This window comes from Panthera onca, chromosome A2 (assembly GCF_046562875.1).
Source record: "Panthera onca isolate mPanOnc1 chromosome A2, mPanOnc1 haplotype 2, whole genome shotgun sequence".
Taxonomy (NCBI): domain Eukaryota; kingdom Metazoa; phylum Chordata; class Mammalia; order Carnivora; family Felidae; genus Panthera; species Panthera onca.
Window position 1 is genome coordinate 161,022,164 of NC_138340.1, and position 17,753 is coordinate 161,039,916.

Below are 17,753 nucleotides of genomic sequence, written 5' to 3' on the forward strand. Positions count from 1 at the left end.
CGATTTCTGCGAAAAGATACCGCAAAATATTTAGAGTAGCTATCCCTGGATGGTGGAATTTCTGGTGACTTTCCATTATTTATTTTCTTCTTGCTGTTTACTTTCTAAGTTTTCATCATCATGTTTTATTTCACAACTTAAAGATCAGGGTATCAGTTTTGTTCCTCTGGTAGGTCACAAAGACCCTGTGAGATGACTTACAGCTGGTCACTCTGGCCAGATTGCCGGCCCTGTCTTTAAGCGATGGGATGTCGAAAGCTACTAACGGGGCGCCTGGGTGGCTCAGTCGGTTAAGCGGCTGACTTCAGCTCAGGTCATGATCTCACGGTCCGTGAGGGCTGTGAGTTCTAGCCCCGCGTCGGGCTCTGTGCTGACAGCTCAGAGCCTGGAGCCTGTTTCAGATTCTGTGTCTCCCTCTCTCTGACCCTCCCCTGTTCATGCTCTGTCTCTCTCTGTCTCAAAAATAAATAAATATAAAAAAAAAAAAAAAAAAAAAAGAAAGAAAGCTACTAACATGAAGATTCCAATTTGAGTTAAAAATGAGATAAGGGGTGCCTGGGTGGCTCGGTCGGTTAAGCGTCTGACTTTGGCTCAGGTCATGATCTCACGGTCCGTGAGTTCAAGCCCCGCATCAGGCTCTGTGCTGACAGCTCAGAGCCTGGAGCCTGTTTCGGATTCTGTGTCTCCCTCTCTCTCTGCCCCTCCCCTGTTCATGCTCTGTCTCTCTCTGTCTCAAAAATAAATAAAAATTAAAAAAAAAATGAGATAAAAAATTGATGCCTGTAAAAATCATAAATAAATACAAGTTATGTTTGCGGTGCAGATTAATTAACCGCAGGATCTAGAATACTTTATTTCTCTTTTTGAATATTGTCTGTCATCACTGGGGAGAAGCAAGATGGAGAGGAGAAAAGAATAACGTGTTGAGGTGAAATGAGCCAGAACTTAGGAGGAGTAAGGCTTGGGGGGCCCGGGAAGCCCATCTTTCCTTTAATTTGCGTTCGGAATGAGGGAGTCCCTAACCTAGAATAAAACGCATCGCTTCGTTTTCTTGGTCTCAGCGAAGCCCCCCAATATCCCGCGTGTTTATCTTTAGTAAATTATGTTTATTTTTAATATTGTATGCTCATGATTCTTTTATATGCCAAATGTCACACTTCGCCGATGGTGTGAGCCCATCCCTGCGTCCTGCGCTCACATTGTATTTCACGAAGTGCTTTGTCAGTCTACAGGCGTCTCCACGGTCCTATATTGTATACGTTCTCATTCTCCTTCCCAGGCACAGTTCCAGATTGGACCATTTACACCATTTGCTGCTTCAACTTTGAGATGACGGTCCCTGAGAGCTCACTGTTGTGAGACTGTAAACTCTCGTGCGGCTGGTGCCCTCAACCCTTACCGTCTGGTGTCCCACTGAGCTGGTGTCAGAACTCAGAACGGAAGCGGGACTGGAGGACAGCGAAGGGTGCAAACCTGAGAGGAAGTGACCTGAAAGTGACACCTGATGCCAGAACTTACAGAGTTTTTTTCTTTTCCTTATATAGGAAGCCTACAGATTCAGTACAACCTGGGCGGAACCAGACAGCCATATAACATTGATGTAGACCACAGGAACATGGCCAATGGACAGCCCCACAGTGTCAACATCACCCGTCACGAGAGGACCATAATTCTCAAGGTATCCATGTGTGTCCGTGTCAGCTGTACGTCTTAGAGTATTATAATCTCTACGCGCTGTTCTACGTGGATGCTGGTTTCGTTTTGGGTGGTGGGGGGCAGGCAGAAGAGACCCATACTATACCTTCTCCTACAAACCCCTAGCTAGCGAGGGCGAAAGAAGTGTCGTTTATTAAAGGAGAGTCAGTGACAGAGTTGATGGCGCAGACATTTCTTAGGGAGGAGGTAGAATAAATGTTTGCTATGTATATTCTTTGTAACTCTCAGACTCACACATCTATCAGTCTCCTGTTTTTATCTATCGTGCCATCTTTTTTCTCCATGTTGTCAGATGCCTGAAGCTCATCATGTTTCCCAGCGAAGGTTATTTCGGTTTATCTGACCTACTTCTTTCACTGCTCTGACACAATATGAATAACGTGGGTTGTTGTTGTTGTTTTCTTCTTCTTCTTCTTCTTTGGATGCTTTGCCTTAAAAATCTTCAAAACACAGACCTTCCCCGAATCTCAGACTCTGGTTGTTGGCTCTGAACACACAAAGGGATGGTGTTGCTACGACAGTCAAATTTTATTTCAGGTTCATTGATTGTCCCTGCCCCCACCACTGATTTTTAACAATGGAGAAACCAGCCTGGGAGACACCATGAATAAAACATAGCATGAGGAGGTCTCCCTGGGAACGAAGCCAGAAAGATCAAGGATGGGAACTGTCACTGCATTCTCTAGAAGGAGTTCAAAATAGATACCTGTCAGGAAGAAGAACCGCAGGGGGACACTGTTTTGTCAGCAGAGTGGAGTGTCATTTGGCAGGGGCTCAGCCGCCACTCAGACCGCATTCGGATCCGGCTAGTTGCTGGGGGAAGTTCAGGCTGCAGAGAAAAGGCACGACCAGCCCTGTGTCTTTCTGAGCAGTGGTGGATGTCAAATTCATAACTTGATACGGAGTTTATGCTTGGCCTTTAGCAGTAAATGCTGGAGGGTGTTTTAAGGACGGGTCTTTCCTAGGAAAATGACAGCGTGCAGTTACAGTTTACTGTACGATCCATCAAGTACGTGTCAAAAAGGTGAGCTCAGTGCCTGGCTCATATCAGAAGCTGCAGGGGCACCTGGGTGGCTCAGTCGGTTAAGCGTCCGGCTTCCGCTCAGGTCATGATGTCGCAGTTCGGGAGTTCGAGCCCCGCGTCAGGCTCTGTGCTGACAGCTCAGAGCCTGGAGCCTGCTTCAGATCTGCATCTCCCTCTCTCTCTGTCCTCCCCTGCTCATGCTCTGTCTCTCCCTCTCCCTCTAAAATAAATAAACATTAAAAAAAATTTTAATAAAAAAGTAAAAATTTAAAAAAAAAAGAATAGGAGCCCAGTTCCAGAAAGAAAAAGAGACCTAAGAGGTGTTAAAACATTGGCCACACAACACTTTGAGGGTAGGAACAGCATAGACGTGTAATCAGGGTGACGGGGACCCCTCCGCTCCCTCTTCCTGGCACGTAGGGCAAGGCAATAGCACTGAGACTTCTGGATGTGTTTAGAAAGCCAGATGCCCCAATGCACTTGAACTCAACTAGGCAAGACCTTATGGTCCCTGAGTGCTCTGGTCTTTCTCATCCCAGTCTCTCCAGCCCAGCTCTGATGGAACATAAAGTTTAGGACGATGGCCAGAAAAAAAAAAAAAAAACCAACATACGGCTTCTCCTTAAAGAAAAGTAGGTCAGACAGGGAGGCCTCATGGACCATGCTAGTAAATCCAAGGTTACCTTTAGAACTCTAGAAAATACCTTCTTTCTTTTTTTTTTTGTTTTTCTGGAAGCGGTCTACAAATCCACCTTGAGAACTTCTACAACCTTAAGAAAGTGTCGGAGAGCTATAGGAAAATGTTCATCATGATCATTTCTGTATGAAGGGATTACAAATGGTTTCATTTCCCCTAGAGTTTTCTGTATTTCCTCGTTGTCTCTTGTAAGCATGTGCTGCGTGCTTTTGGTACGCGTTGCATTTTTATAATCAAAGAAAAACATGCAACCCAAGTAACTTCAACCCATTCTGAGAGCCCCCAGTTGTAACAGAATATAATGACAAAGATATTTGAATAATTTCAAATTAAAACGCACTTCTCATCAAAGAACAAAACTAAGGCTAATTCAAACAGGAATATAAAAACGCTATGCCTTTGGAATTAAGGCGAAATTTTATACGTTCACACACGCACAAACAGCACATAATTCCAATGATGTTTATCAGTGTTTATGGTGTTTTTAAAAGCAGGTTTGCTTTCCTAGCTGGGTTTGGCTAAAGCTAACATTAAATTAATTTGCATTCCCTGAGCACATACTGTCTGAAATGGTGCTGAGCCCTGGAGGGAAATTGACCTTGGATGAAACATTTGCTGCCAGAACACAAAGTGCCCCATCTCTACATAGATAATGAGGAGCTGACTCTAGGAGTCATCAGACCCGGGAGTGAGCCAGAACCCGTGACAACCCTCAAGTGGCATCATTTACGAAAACTCACAGTTGCACCGGGGATAATAGCTGAAGGCTTACGGCCAGTCAAGATGTAAAACAAACCCCGGGCAGGCAGAGAGCACCTGAAAAAGTAGTGTAGGTGATGAAAATGCATGCCAATTAGAAGAACCCAAGAACCGAAAACATTATAAGGAATAATTTCAAAGTCTTGTGTTACAAAGCCTTTCTTCTCACTTTCCTTCCTTCCTGATGTCCACAGCTTTGTCTCTTCTTCCTCCCCTTCCTTTCATCCCTCATCCCATTCCATGAGGGAGGTAATGTGGTTCACAGGCAGTCTGTACAACAAAATAGAGGATTGAAGCATGTCACAAAAGTATATACATATATACATATATATATATATGTATACACACACACACACACACACACACACACACACACATATTTACATGTCATGGGTTATATTTACTGGCATAAAAAGCTGCCCCGGGGGTGCCTGGGTGGCTCAGTAGGTTAAGCATCCGACTCTTGGTTTCGGCTCAGGTCATGAGCACATGGTTCCGTGGGTAGCCTGGCAGCTACCTCTGGCCGGTAAGAAACTGAGTGGGTTTACAACAATAACAATAGTTATTATTACTGTTACAAAATAGTTCAAAAGTATGCACAACCACAGAGACTAATAAAACACGCGCCTCTGTGTCTATCAGCCGAACGCTACAAATTTTGGCATTTTGCTCTCTCTCTTCAGGATTTGTTTTTTTTTTCTTCTTTAATGCAGTGATAATCGAGGCCCTGGGTCCTCCTCGTTAGATAGTGAGCCCTGAGGAAGGCAGTGGGCAAGGCCTTCAGCAGCATTTCTGCCAACAGATGTGTTTTTCACAAGGCTGTTTGATGTAGCATCACTCGATGAGCATAACTTAAAAACGGATTTTGGTGCAAACAGTTCCGGGGGTGGAGGGGGTGACAGGCCCACGAAGGGGGCAAGGGGCCTATATGATACTCTGGCCTGATCCCAGGGGTCAAACTAGCTCCAAAAAAAATGAATAAACTCTCTGTTCTTAAAATAACTATCACATATTTGGGAGCTTTGATGGAAGTTAGACAATATAGACAGAGCTCAGGGATATATTCTCTGGCATAGATACTCAGAGTCTGTATTCTCCACAAACCAAATGAACAGATGGTAACGATGTCATGTTCATTTTGGCTTTCATCTAACTGGAGGGCCATCCCATCTTTGCCAAGAAGAGGCTAACAGATTTCTCCCGCCAGGAAAATTAAGGACTTTCTTTAAAAAATAACTCCCAAGTCCTCAAGAGCAAACGATGATTAGGTCCCGAAGTTTTTGTGCCGCAGAGAGCATGTGACTTCAGTTGTTTTCATCAGGAATTTTCAAAATAAGTGTTCCCCCCCCCCAAAAAAAAAAATCACTTTTAAAATAAAATAAAGATGCTAATTTTTTACTGCTATTAATCAGAACTTCAACCAAATTACGTAAAAAGCAGCTGACAGTGGAGGTACATATCGAATATGCATCCTAAAAAGGGTCAGAGAAGTATACTCAAGGGCAACAGTGTGTGCTAAATGCTAGGGACAGAGAAAAAGATACAAATGTTAGGACAGCACCAGTTGCCTCTGCAAATTAACCCTAAAGTCTCAGTGGTTTAACCCAATGGAAGTCTGTCTTCTATAGTTTTAGAAAAGCAAAGTCCTGTGGCCCCTCGTAGTGATGGAATTGTGCTAGGCAGGTGCTCTAAGGACTCGCCCCCACCGTCCCTCCCCTCCCATCCCTTTGGCATTGGAAATAGTTCTTGACTAAACCAAATCTCTGTCCATTATTTGTGTGGCCCTCCATGGCTCTGTCCTCTGGGACACTCTGCCTTGTCCATCATCGGCGGTGGCCACCTCTGAATTGAGGGTTGCAGATAATGCATGCATTGAAGCATTGCATTTCCTGCAAGGGAAGGGTCCTCGAGGGTCCATGCCCTGCAAGCGTCAGTCACGCTGAGGGCTGTTTTACACTTACGAGTCTGTTGTAGACCAACTGTATTGGTTTCTTTGCCAATACAATTCCTCTAAAACCTGAGCCGGCTTCCGATCTGTTTGCTTCCTGTCAGTTTCATGTGCCAGTAGTAAACCCTACATCCTTTCCTGGACATAAAGCTTGGACATATGTACTCATTTGCTTCCATGCTGCTCTCTCAAGGTCACGACAGCTCTCTTGTGGCCATCTGGAACAAAAGGCATGGGCGGGCAGTAGAGACTAGTTTTTCCTTCACCCACGGAGCTAAGCCAGTTTGCGGAGCTGAGGAACCCGAATGTGCCTTTGTTGGTCAAATCTCCTTGCAGTTGATTTCTTATTCTCTGATGCAAGGCTCTAAAGCTTTGGACTTTTGTCTATTCCCTTTCACTGATGTTTGGAAACCAGCCAATTCTGTTCTGAACCCACCTCTTCTTTGACTTAGGCAGCAGGAAACAACTGATACCCAGGACCATTCTGGCACTTTTCCCAGAGCCACAGGTCAAAGGCACTTAAGTCTGCCTTCCGGGTTACATGAGGTGACAGTCTTAAACACTATTTTATCTCATACCATTGTTTTCCATCTTTCCAGCCTCGGACATACATTCTTGTGCTAATGTTCCCGAGCTTAGCTTTCTGTTATGGCCACACCGACTTCTGCCTTAGCTCGGGCTACCTTAGCTGCTATAACTACAAGAATTTATAGATTGGGGTTGTGGTTTCACAGATGTATGCTTGTCTCCAGACTCATCAAGTTGGATATATTCATCGTATACAGCTTTTTATAGGGGAAAATCAATCCATCTATCAATCAAGTAGATGGCAAAAACAACAACAAAAAAATTTTAGAGCAGTTTTATTAGCCGTAAAATGAGAAGTACCTCAATGACCCACTTGGAGGACCATAAAACCATAACGGTCCTGTGTGACAAAGAATTCAGCAGCCCAACTTCAGGACCAGTGTTCTGGTGCCACATGAAGAATTCCAGATCAGTTCTTCAAGTTGGTGTGAACATTACCTCGTGTACTTACATCATAGTGTCCTTTCCTTTGGTAACGTGGAGCCTGGACTGGACTTAGACCCCACTGCTGAGATAAGTCACTTAAAAACGTGTGCCTTTTTACCCTTGAACTTTCTGAGAATAGAGAACAATCCCCAAAAGTATACGGATGTAAACACTCCTGAAAATTTGAACGTCCGCAGCTGTTCAAGCCTTTAGTAAAGAAAATCCTGCTGTTTGGAAGCATGAAATCTTTTGGGGGGATGTCAGAACAAATAAAGGAAGTTGACCCAGCTAGCGTAGGGCCCCACTCTTGAAATTACATTTACTGTAACTTCTTGCCTTTGGCTTATTTAGTGTTTATCTCCTCGGCCTGATGAACTCACAGCCTTGGATGTGCAGAATCTTCACACCACCGGCATGCTCGACAGAAGGGGGTGTTGGCAGGAATGATGATGAACCTGCAAAGTCCCCCGGTCCTTCCCTCCCAGAAGCGCCATTAGCCATCCAGTCGCTCTCTGTTGGGAGTCTGGCAAATATATTACTTACTTCACTTTCCACTTCAGTGGAACACTGACTTATGTTTAATTTGGTGGAGGGCAGAGGTCAATATTTTATTAGTTAGTGATATCATTACAGTGGTTTCATTCCATAGACGATGTCTGGGAAGAGAAGAGAGAGGGATAGATACACTGGAAACTTGCCCTTTCGTTTGGCCTGTGTGTGACTCAGAGTTTGTTTTAGTTTTGTTTTGTTTTTGGTGTTTCCAGAGGAGCCTATGCACAACTGAGTCACACATCAAAAACCTCATGACCTCATTAGCTTGTTATAATTTGGTTTCGGGCAGGGGCTAGAGGAGTCCTGGGCCCTTAGAAAGGTGTTTCAACACATTTTCCTTATTTAGTTCAGAATAGAGAGTAGGACTGTTTGCGGGGGGGGCGGGGGTCGCGGGGGGCGCCTGGGGGGCTGAGTCAGTTGAGCGACTGGCTTCAGCACGGGGCATGATCTCGCGGTTTGTGGGCTCGAGCCCTGAGTCAGGCTCTGTGCTGACAGCTCGGAGCCTGGAGCCTGCTTTGGATTCTCTGTCTCCCTCTCTCTCTGACCCTCCCCCGCTCACGCTCTGTCTCTCTCTCAAAAATAAATAAATTTAAAAAAAAATAAAGAGTAGGACTGTTTGGTGAAGTGTCTCCCATAAGGAGAAGATGCCCAGCTCTCAGGACCTATGATTCCTCCCCCTGCCGGTGCCTTCAGAGCAACTCGCGGCCTCTAACGGAGACCGTCTCTATACGTAGAGGGATGAGCACTGGATTTAAGGATGCAGTTGAGGATGTATGATGAAGATTCTGCTGAAGGGGAGTGTTCTCAAGATGGTGCTGGACTATTCCATTCACAAGGCACTTTTCGTATACTGAAAACCGTCTGAGGATCACCAAGAACGTCACACAGTGACGTCCAGTTGGCGTTACTCTCTTACGCATGTCCACCGCATGACAGGAAAGTTCCGAAGAGCAAACAGTCCTGACGTCAATAAAGTCAGCTGGTCATCAACACCATCCGTGAGGCTACTCGCTAATGTGAAGGGCAACCCCAAAGTAGCCCGACTTCATTCAAGACGAACTTGAGGACAAAGCGCGTCTTTCACCCTCAAGGGGCTTCTGTCCCGGGAGGAGAGAAGAGCTGTGTTCACAGTCATATCATTTCTGCAGAGAGGAGGAACCTAGTCTACCTCCTTCTCGTCCAGAAGAGACTTTAACGAGTTGGCCTCTCCAACAGCGTGCAAGTAGGAGAAAGGCGATGTAGCAGCAGAGGGGAGTAGCAGTTGGGGCCGGTAACAAGGACATGGCACGTAAGGGCAAGACTTCCCTTCGGGGAGGGTGTGGGTCTAAGCAGAGACCCCCGTGGACTGGGATTGCCACATTCAGAGGCCGTTACTAAGACATGAATAAAAAGGAGGACTTCTTGCCAAGCTCGTCCATTTCGTAGCACCGTGTTCTCCAGCAAGCGATGGAACTGTTTCCTCATCTGTGAAATGGGAATAAGGCCGCCTAGCTTAATGGGAGTGTGTGCATTCAATGAAAACGTCAAGCGTGGTCTGTTGTCCAGCAAGTGCTTCCTTCCCAGTTCCCTCCTCTTTCTTAAAAGCAAAACTGGTAAGAAAGCAGCTGTCAGGTCATTGTCAACAGGGCCTAGAGGATCAAGGCTCCCGTTCTGGTTTGCAGTTCAACCCAGGGAGTAAGTACGAGTATTCCCAGTGGGCACATGTGCTTCTGCCTCCGTGAGCCACAGTTCAGCAGAAAAGGTCATCAATCACACAGACACGAACCAAGGGCCAATTGAAGTGTAAGCTCCTGCCGAGGAAGCTCAGAAAAGGGGGGAAATTGATCATCCTGGGGTGGGAGGGAGTAGATCAGAGGAGACTCACAAAGGTATCTGAGCTGTTCCTTCAAGGTTTTCGGGGGGTGGGGGGAAGGGGGTACACAGGGACCACATCATCTTATTTTCTACTGCAGGGATTTAGTATTTGCTCTTTTGCAATCCATAGAAGTTACACAGAGGAACCTACCGGAAGAAAAAAATAGTGAGTTCAACCCATCCAGCTCATCTGATCTGAAACAGAAAAAGACTCATAATGAATATGTCAACACTTTCAAGTTTTTCATTTCTTCTCCAAAGCAATTTCATCTACAAATGAATTATGCACTCCGGGGCTAGACAAGACCTCCACTCCTGCGCTCCAGAAAAAAATGTGTTTACTTCGCTTTCCATTTCTTACAGCTCAGCGGGAAAGCGGTTGCAATGCAATTTCTGAGGTGGTGTAGGGCTTGCGATGTCAGTCTTCTCTCCTTCTCCAGAACGCAGCAACGCTTGTCAACCCAAGGCTGGAGGAGACTTCGTCTCCCTCCCCCACCAAGCCCACCAAGTACATAAATCATCCCCCAAGAAAGAAGATGCGGTTCCTGGATTTCTCTTTTGTCTGGCGGGCCGACTCAAGTCTAGTCTGGGAGGCATCGTATTGTTGCATCCGTCTGCAGGGCGCCGAAATCACTCTCCAGGATTGTGGATTGTTGATTCTCGAAGCTACTTTTCAGTACAATAGGCTGAGCTCGTTGTTTCCCCGTGCACGGGTCGCAGGTTTTTATCTCCCGGAAGTGTGTCTCCTTTCTGAAAAACAAATGCATCCCGTCGTGCGGTATGAGGTTCCCAAGGGCTCCACGGCGGCCGCCCCCGGGCTCAGGAGAGGGAAGAGAGCCCCCCCCCCCGGGGCGTGAGCGGGAGATTTTGGTGGACGGTGGGGCCTGCCGCGGGCGCTGAACCTGTGTTAAGATGCCCTCTAGCGGTCATGAGCCATAACCAGTGCTGAACTTGGGGAAGGAGCTCGGAGGCCAGTTTCTACAAAGGCTCCAGCGTCCTGGGTGCGAGCGCGGGTCATTCGTCTCTGCTATGAAATCCCGGATGGCAGCGGTGTTGCTCCCACAAATGGAAGCGTGCCGTCGTGTTCAGAGGGTACAACCCAGGGATTTTGCTCCTGTTTGCACCATGTCACGGCTGTGCCCCTGAGCCTCTGACCCTGGAGAGGCCCAGGAGGGGTTTGCTGAGTGAGTGAGCGTACGAATGAGCGGAGTGTGTAAGGAACAAGGGTTGTGAGCCCCACCGTGCGCCCGGTTGATTCTCCTTATTTCTGAGGCATGTCTGATGCGCATTCTCCCCTCGGCCGCCACGTGATGGACAGAAAGAACAAGCCAGCGCCCATCCTAACGTGTCTGACACGAAAAACTCTGCTCCAAATGTTGGAGGGGACGGCAGCACAGAAACTTGGTGGGCAGAGAGGGTCCCGGCCGGTAGTTCACAAGTGAAGGTCAAGGAAGGGCATCAAAAAGGAAGGAGAAGCGGGGCGCCTGGGTGGCTCAGTCGGTTGGGCGTCCGCCTTGGGCTCAGGTCAAGATCTCACGCTTCGTGAGTTTGAGCCTGGCGTCCGGCCCTGTGCTGACAGCTCAGGGCCTGGAGCCTGCTTCGGATTTTATGTCTCCCTCTCTCTCTCTGCCCCTCCCCAACTTGTGCTCTATGCCTCTCAAAAAACTAAATAAATGTAAAAAAAAAAATTTTTTAAAGGAAGGAGAAGCAGGATAAGGAATATTCTCTTCATCCCACTGAGCAAAAGGCTGCCTCTCGGTCGAGCGTCCCTCCTGAAACTGTCACCCAGGGCCACCAGCAGAAGAAATGAGCCCATCTACCAGCCCGGCTCCTGATATCCCCGGGGAAATGACATCAGAATCTGGATATTTCGGGGCGTGTGGCTTCCATCCTGAGCTTGTGGGTTTAACCCCTGTAGCCAAACGCTACGAATGCAGAGTGGGGAGCAGTGGGGAGCAGCAGAGGAAGAGTTGACACGTTCCTGTGGCCTCCAGCATCTGCACCAGCTCTGAAAACCTGTCTTGCTCCCAGAGATGGAGGCCAAGGGGGCTGGGGTCTTATCAGTCAGAAGATCCATAAACGGAGATGTAGTAAAAATGGGGAGAGGGGCGGACAGACGGCGGAAGCGACACTGGGGTGACCCTGCTCTCCACTCCTTCCCAATGTTCTGTGCCCACACCGGGGGCATCGTGCCAGGCTAGCCTTGCGATGGCACAGGGTCCAGGCCGGCACAGGGGAGAAGCTTCGACTTTGAATCCCACAGACCTCTGGGCTGTACCTCTTAGGATCTGCATCCTCATAGGCATCGTAACTTACTCCCGGTACCTCAGTGGCCTCCACTGTCAAATGGGCACACGAGTATCAGCCCACAGTGTTGTTAGCAGATTCAGTGAGATGATACGCGTTAACCACCTCACGTGGGCTCTGACCTAGAGCCGACCTTCAAGAAATGGTAGATGCCGCCTTGATGATGGGGACACCGAGGAGGAAGAGGAAAGCTGAGAATCACGTCGGTCCGCTTTGTTGTAGCTTTCTCACACACACATACACACACGCATGACACGGGGAACTGGGTCACGGGAGGGGCGCATTCTCTTCTCACACATCACACGTGAGCCCCTTGTCTTTTCTCTGCCCCGTTCCTCCCCACCTCTGCTAACTCTCCCATCCCTCCCCACTTTCTACTCCTTGGAACAGCCTCCAAACATAGCATTAGAAGACATTAGTGTTTCCAGAAAGCCGAGCTTTCCTGCCTTCCGTAAGCCGGCAGACTGAGCACCAGACCCGTAGCATTTACCCCACATTCTGAAGTCCCTCCGTACGTACGTGAAGATTTTCTTCATGCCCCTTCCCACTCTTTTACCTGGAACAGACTTTGAAGGATGTGGTGATCAGTCCTCTGATAATGCCAATTTTTAGACTCCATCCTGAATATCGTTATTGCTGCCAAAACCTCCCGGCAAAGTAATATCAATGGAGCCTCCGTACTGAAAAGGATGTGTTTACTGAGTTTTTTTTTTTTTTAATATCAAGGACTTTAGCTATATTACAGTTAAAATCAATAGAAATGTAACCTTTTCAACCACAGAAAATGAGTTCATTTTTATTATTAGTCTTTTTCTGCCATTACAGTGTCATGATTACCAAAGGAACCAGGTCAACTTAAGCTTTATTGAAAGACCATTAGAGAAACAAACTCAAACTCATTTAAATACTGAAGCCACTGCATTAAAAGGATCAATAAAGTCGGAGCACCTGAGGTTGCTTTACTTAAACACCCCACATATGAGAATCATTCCATAATCACAATTTGAGCAAACCTATAAACCTACCAGACCGTCCAATAAATAAGGAAACGCTGTTTCATCGCATAAGTTTAGAATGGTAAAGCCCTTAACATTAGTCTGATTACACATACAGCATTTAAATTTTCTCTCAGTATTTTAAAACATCACCTGGCAAAGAATCATTGCTCGATGAATGCCATTTACTTAGGAAAGCCATTCGCTCCCTGGGTCAGGAGAATGACAATGATAGAAAACACCATTTTATTTCCTTAAAAATAACAAACACAGAGTTAGCTAGATGGAAAGGAAGTCTTAGCCTTGCAGGGAGTCAGGAAATTCTCTTTCAAACAGCACTTAGCATGGTATCTTGCGCAAGGTAATGTGTATTAAAGTGAATATTTATGACTGATGCCATGGACTTGGATTAGACCCAAAGCTCGTGGTGCCTCAGTTTCCCCATCTCTAAGTGTGATAATACCTTTCCATACCTCCTTCCCTAGATACTAGAACAAAGACAAATATCACCATCCTCTTCAAGCTCCTCCTCAGAAACCACAATGTATGTTGCAAACTTGAGTAGTAGTGTTTGGTTAGGATGATTTTAGAATGAAAATGGTTCCTGATGGCATATTGTGTCTAACCTGTGACGCAACCTGGGATCACCACCTGTCCCTGCCTGACATCAGCAGATATGGGAAACATTCTATTCTTCTTTATTTAAAAACCACCTATTAGGTTTTTCTAATTAAAAGCTTATGTGTATTTATTGTGGAATGTTCAGAAAAGAACGGAGAGGAAAGTTAAGTTTGCCTGAGAGCTCTGTGTAAAGCCAAGACCTCCGTGTTTCCACAAAACCCATCTTGCCTACTCAAGGGCGTTGTTATGACATTTCTGTCTTCCTTCTCCCCTGATGATGGGCTCGTTCCCATCATCAAACAAACATGAGTATTTCTCTCCATTAAAACAAAGTCCTATCCTCAGGGCGCCTGGGTGGCTCAGTCAGTTAAGTTTCTACCTCTTGATCTCGGCTCAGATCATGATCCCGTGGTTTGTGGGATCGAGCCCCTTGTCAGGCTGTATGCTAACAGCGCAGAGCCTGCTTGGGATTCTGTCTGTCCCTCTCTCTGTCCCTCCCCCACCCCCACAAAAAATAAATAAATAAACTTAAAAAAAAAAAAAGTTCTGTCCTGACCACACTCTCCTCATTTATTTATTTTTCTTGGCAATAAAACTGGAGATAGTGGTCTATTCTCACATTTCAGGTAAGCTTCTCACCATTCTGAGTCACCGTTATTGACGTGTGAATCGCATGCCATGCAATGTGCACACGTAAAGTACACCAGTTGAGGAGTTTTGATGTGCACACCCAGGTAACCAAGACCATGGCCAAAATAGAGAACATTTCCAACACCCTGGAAGGTTCCCTCACACCCTTTGTTGTCGATCTCCTCTGAAACTGCCCCGAGCAACCACTCATCAGGTTTCTATTTCCGTTTCTATAAAACCATATGTTCATTTTACCTGTTCCATAATCTTATATGAATGGGACCATAGCATCTGTTATCTTTCATTTCTGGCTCCTTCTATTCGGTGTAAGGATTCTGAGATCCATTCTTCTTATTGTATCTGTAGTTGTATTGTCATTGCTGGGAAGTGTTGCATTTATGAATATACCATCATTTGTTTGTTCATTCACTGTTTGGTGAAAAATGGTGGATCATTTCCAGTTGGGGAATATTATGAACAAACCTGTTACGAACATTTGCATATATATGTATGCCATTTTTAAAAATTTCTCTTGGGTAAATATGGGAGTAGAGTTGATAGGCTCTCTGGTACGTATCTGTTTAACTTGCTTTCTATTTTATGTGACGTCCAGCAAAACTAGAGAGTTCCAGTTGCCCCACATACTCACCAGCGCTTGCCATTGCCAGTCTTTTTAATTACGTTTGAAGCAGGTGTGCAGGGCTACCTCACCTTGGCCTCAGTTCTCATGTCCCTTGTGACCACTGATGTTGAGCAACTTTTCACGTGCTCATTGACCATTGGCAAATCTTTCGTGAAGCGTCCGTTCACATCTTTTGTGCCTGAAAGATCTGCCTTCTTATTGCTGAGTTAGAAGAGGTTTTTACATGTTAGGTGTACAATTCCATTGCCAGATGCATGTATTGTGAATATTTTTTCTTCTGTTTTCTCTTATACTGATTCTCAGTCATGCTTTTGCCCACTGGCTAGAACTTCTCTCCTCAAGATGGCCGGTGACCTCCTCACTACTAAATCTAATTTTCAGCGCCCCCATGTCTCCACCGTAGGGCAATATTCCACACAAGTGATCCCCTAACTTTTGGGACATTGCCGTGTTCTTGTTTCCTCCTACATCTCTGGGCTTGCTGCTTGGTCTCCTCTACTGGTTCCTCTCCCTCCTAGCCTCCCTCAGTTGGCAAACTTCTGAGCTCAGCCTGTAGTCCTTTCTTCTCTCCTGTTTTTATTCACCTTTTTGGTGATTTCATCCCAAGTCACTATCCCAACCCCAACCTCTTCCCGAATTCCAGATTCACATACCACGCGGACATCACACACATCTAACCAACTACTGGATGTCTAACGAAACTTCAAGCTGAATATTTCCAAGTCTAACCCCCTTGGGGGCCGCCCACACACGACCTGCCTCATCTGTAGCCTTTCAAATGGGACTCGATGGCTATCCCATCCTTCCAGCTGCTCAGGTCTCAAACCTGAGAACATCGCTGGAATATCACCCCCTTGTTCCCACACTTCACATCCAGAAAGTCAGAAGGTCAGATTGTCTTGATCTTCAAAACATCCATATTCTGAGTGGTCTCACCCCTCAGAGCTGAGCTCTGGTACCACCGCCCACTTCTTGACAGACCCTCCATGAACACCCACGTGATCGGCAGTGTTTGGGTGAGGCATCTTTTCCCTGCCATGCTTGTTCTGAGCCTAAATTCAGCCCTTTGAATGTTCCATTGAATCTCTACCTTGTTTTTTTTTAAGTAAGTCTGAATCTCATTCATTTTTGCCACAGCTTCTAAACTATTCATATATATTTTTTAATCCTTGTCCTATTGTTAGCTTACCCTCTGCAAAGACTTCCAGAACCAAAATTCATACCTTAAGAACACAGTCCCCCACAAGACTGCCCTTGCCTCAGACATCAGCTGCAAGTTCAGGGGTCCCAGGCCACCCTCATTTCTGACCAACTGGCTACAAATTCACTAATTTCTCAAGCTCAACAGCTTGGTAGAATGACTCATGGAACTCAGGAAGGTTTTTTTTTTTATGATAACAGTTTTTTTTTTTTATGATAACAGTTTTATTATAAAGGGTGCATATTGGGACCATCCAAAGTGAGGGATGTGGTTCATGAGATTTGGGAGGTCCCAAAGGAAAGCTTCCTTGTCCTCAGGACACGTCACCCTCCCTGCACCTTGATGTGACAACACAAGAGTATCGTATGTTGGGCTTCTGTGTGCAGAGGATCTTTCTGGTTTTATTATATAGGTTTGACTGATACATTCATTAGCCACCATATCAGACTCAGTCTCCAGCCTTTAATCGGATTGCCTTGATTCACAATTCCCATCAACCTTCCATCCCTGATGGAAATCCAATGTCCGCTCCCCCTCCCCCCAGGATTTCCAGGGGTCCTCTCTGTCTCTAGTCTCTTCTATGGATGCTCTGTCTGAGCCACAGTGCACCCACCAAAATGAAGCTCGCACCTTCTGTGGTATAGAAACACATACAGCCATTCAAAGCCTATACTCCGCAGCAGCCCCCATTAGACGTCTCCCCATAATGAGCAGGAGGACACAGCATATTGAATGAAGTCTTGAACAACAGGCAGCTGAATGCTACACATTAGATACTGGTGTCCTCAGCAGGCCCTTTACCCATCATCCCTCTGTAGTGCTTTCTCACATCCCTCACCCCACTTGGTGCTGGCCTCTCTTCTCTCTGATTCCTTCCCCCTGGCTCCCTGCCTCCTTCCTCACCCATCTCCAGGTCTCCCCACCACTATGTTCAACAAGAAGTCAACTCTTCCCAAGACAGGGTCCAAACTTCTAGGACCAGATCAGTCAGGTGCTCGGCAAACATAAAACATTGAATTTTCCCTCCTAGTAAAGAAATTGTGGCTACAGGTAACTACAATAAGTTGGGGGAGATGTAACATCAGAATAAAAATAAGTGAATAAACTAACCTCAGCCATGCTTGGCTCAAATCCAGACTTCACCCCCTGGCATTTAAAGCCCTGGATAATCTAGTGTCCCTTTGCTACCTTCCATTGTCATTTACCATTTCTCTCCAGAACACACCCTAAGAACCAGTGAGGCTGGTTACCTCAGTACCCCCTAGCGATGCATGCTTCCTTCAAAATGCCTCCACTCTGCGAAGTTCAGTATTAAACCATGATGGCAGTTATTCTCAGTACCAGACATCTTAGAATTTGGGTAATACTTTATACTCAGTTTTCGTATATTGTTGTATACTATTACTCCCTGATTATTTTATGACTCTTATTTCCAAAACAGAAGTAGAAACACCTTGAACCCAGCTGGGCACGTCTCTATGTACATCTTCAGCTTTGCTCCAGACCCACTTCACAAGGTGGCTGGTCACTAAAATCGCATGAAAAGTCCTTGCCTAGCGTTAGAAGGTATTAGAAGCCCTGTCATTTACAGAGAGACCACTGCTAGAAGGAGATATGGTCAGGGGGTGACTTGAGCCCTCTGCCCAGGGTCTCCCTCTTCCCACAGGGAAGCCCCCCTTGGTGTCAGGTCACCCTGTGGTAACCATTCGCCCATGCCCTGGATAGCTTATGGGATGGGTGCACCACTGGACAGGGGTAACCTTCTTAGTAGTTCACACTGACAGATGCCTCC

At 46.2% G+C, this 17,753-nt stretch overlaps 1 protein-coding gene across 1 annotated transcript in view; it reads left to right on the forward strand.

Moving 5' to 3' along the window:
• CNTNAP2 (contactin associated protein 2) overlaps positions 1–17,753 on the forward strand; it is a 1,969,961-nt gene that overhangs the window by 1,820,251 nt on the left and 131,957 nt on the right. The window contains exon 20 of the mRNA XM_060633381.3: positions 1,545–1,678. Coding sequence (XP_060489364.1) covers positions 1,545–1,678 — 134 coding nt within the window. The remainder of the gene's footprint in view (positions 1–1,544; positions 1,679–17,753) is intronic.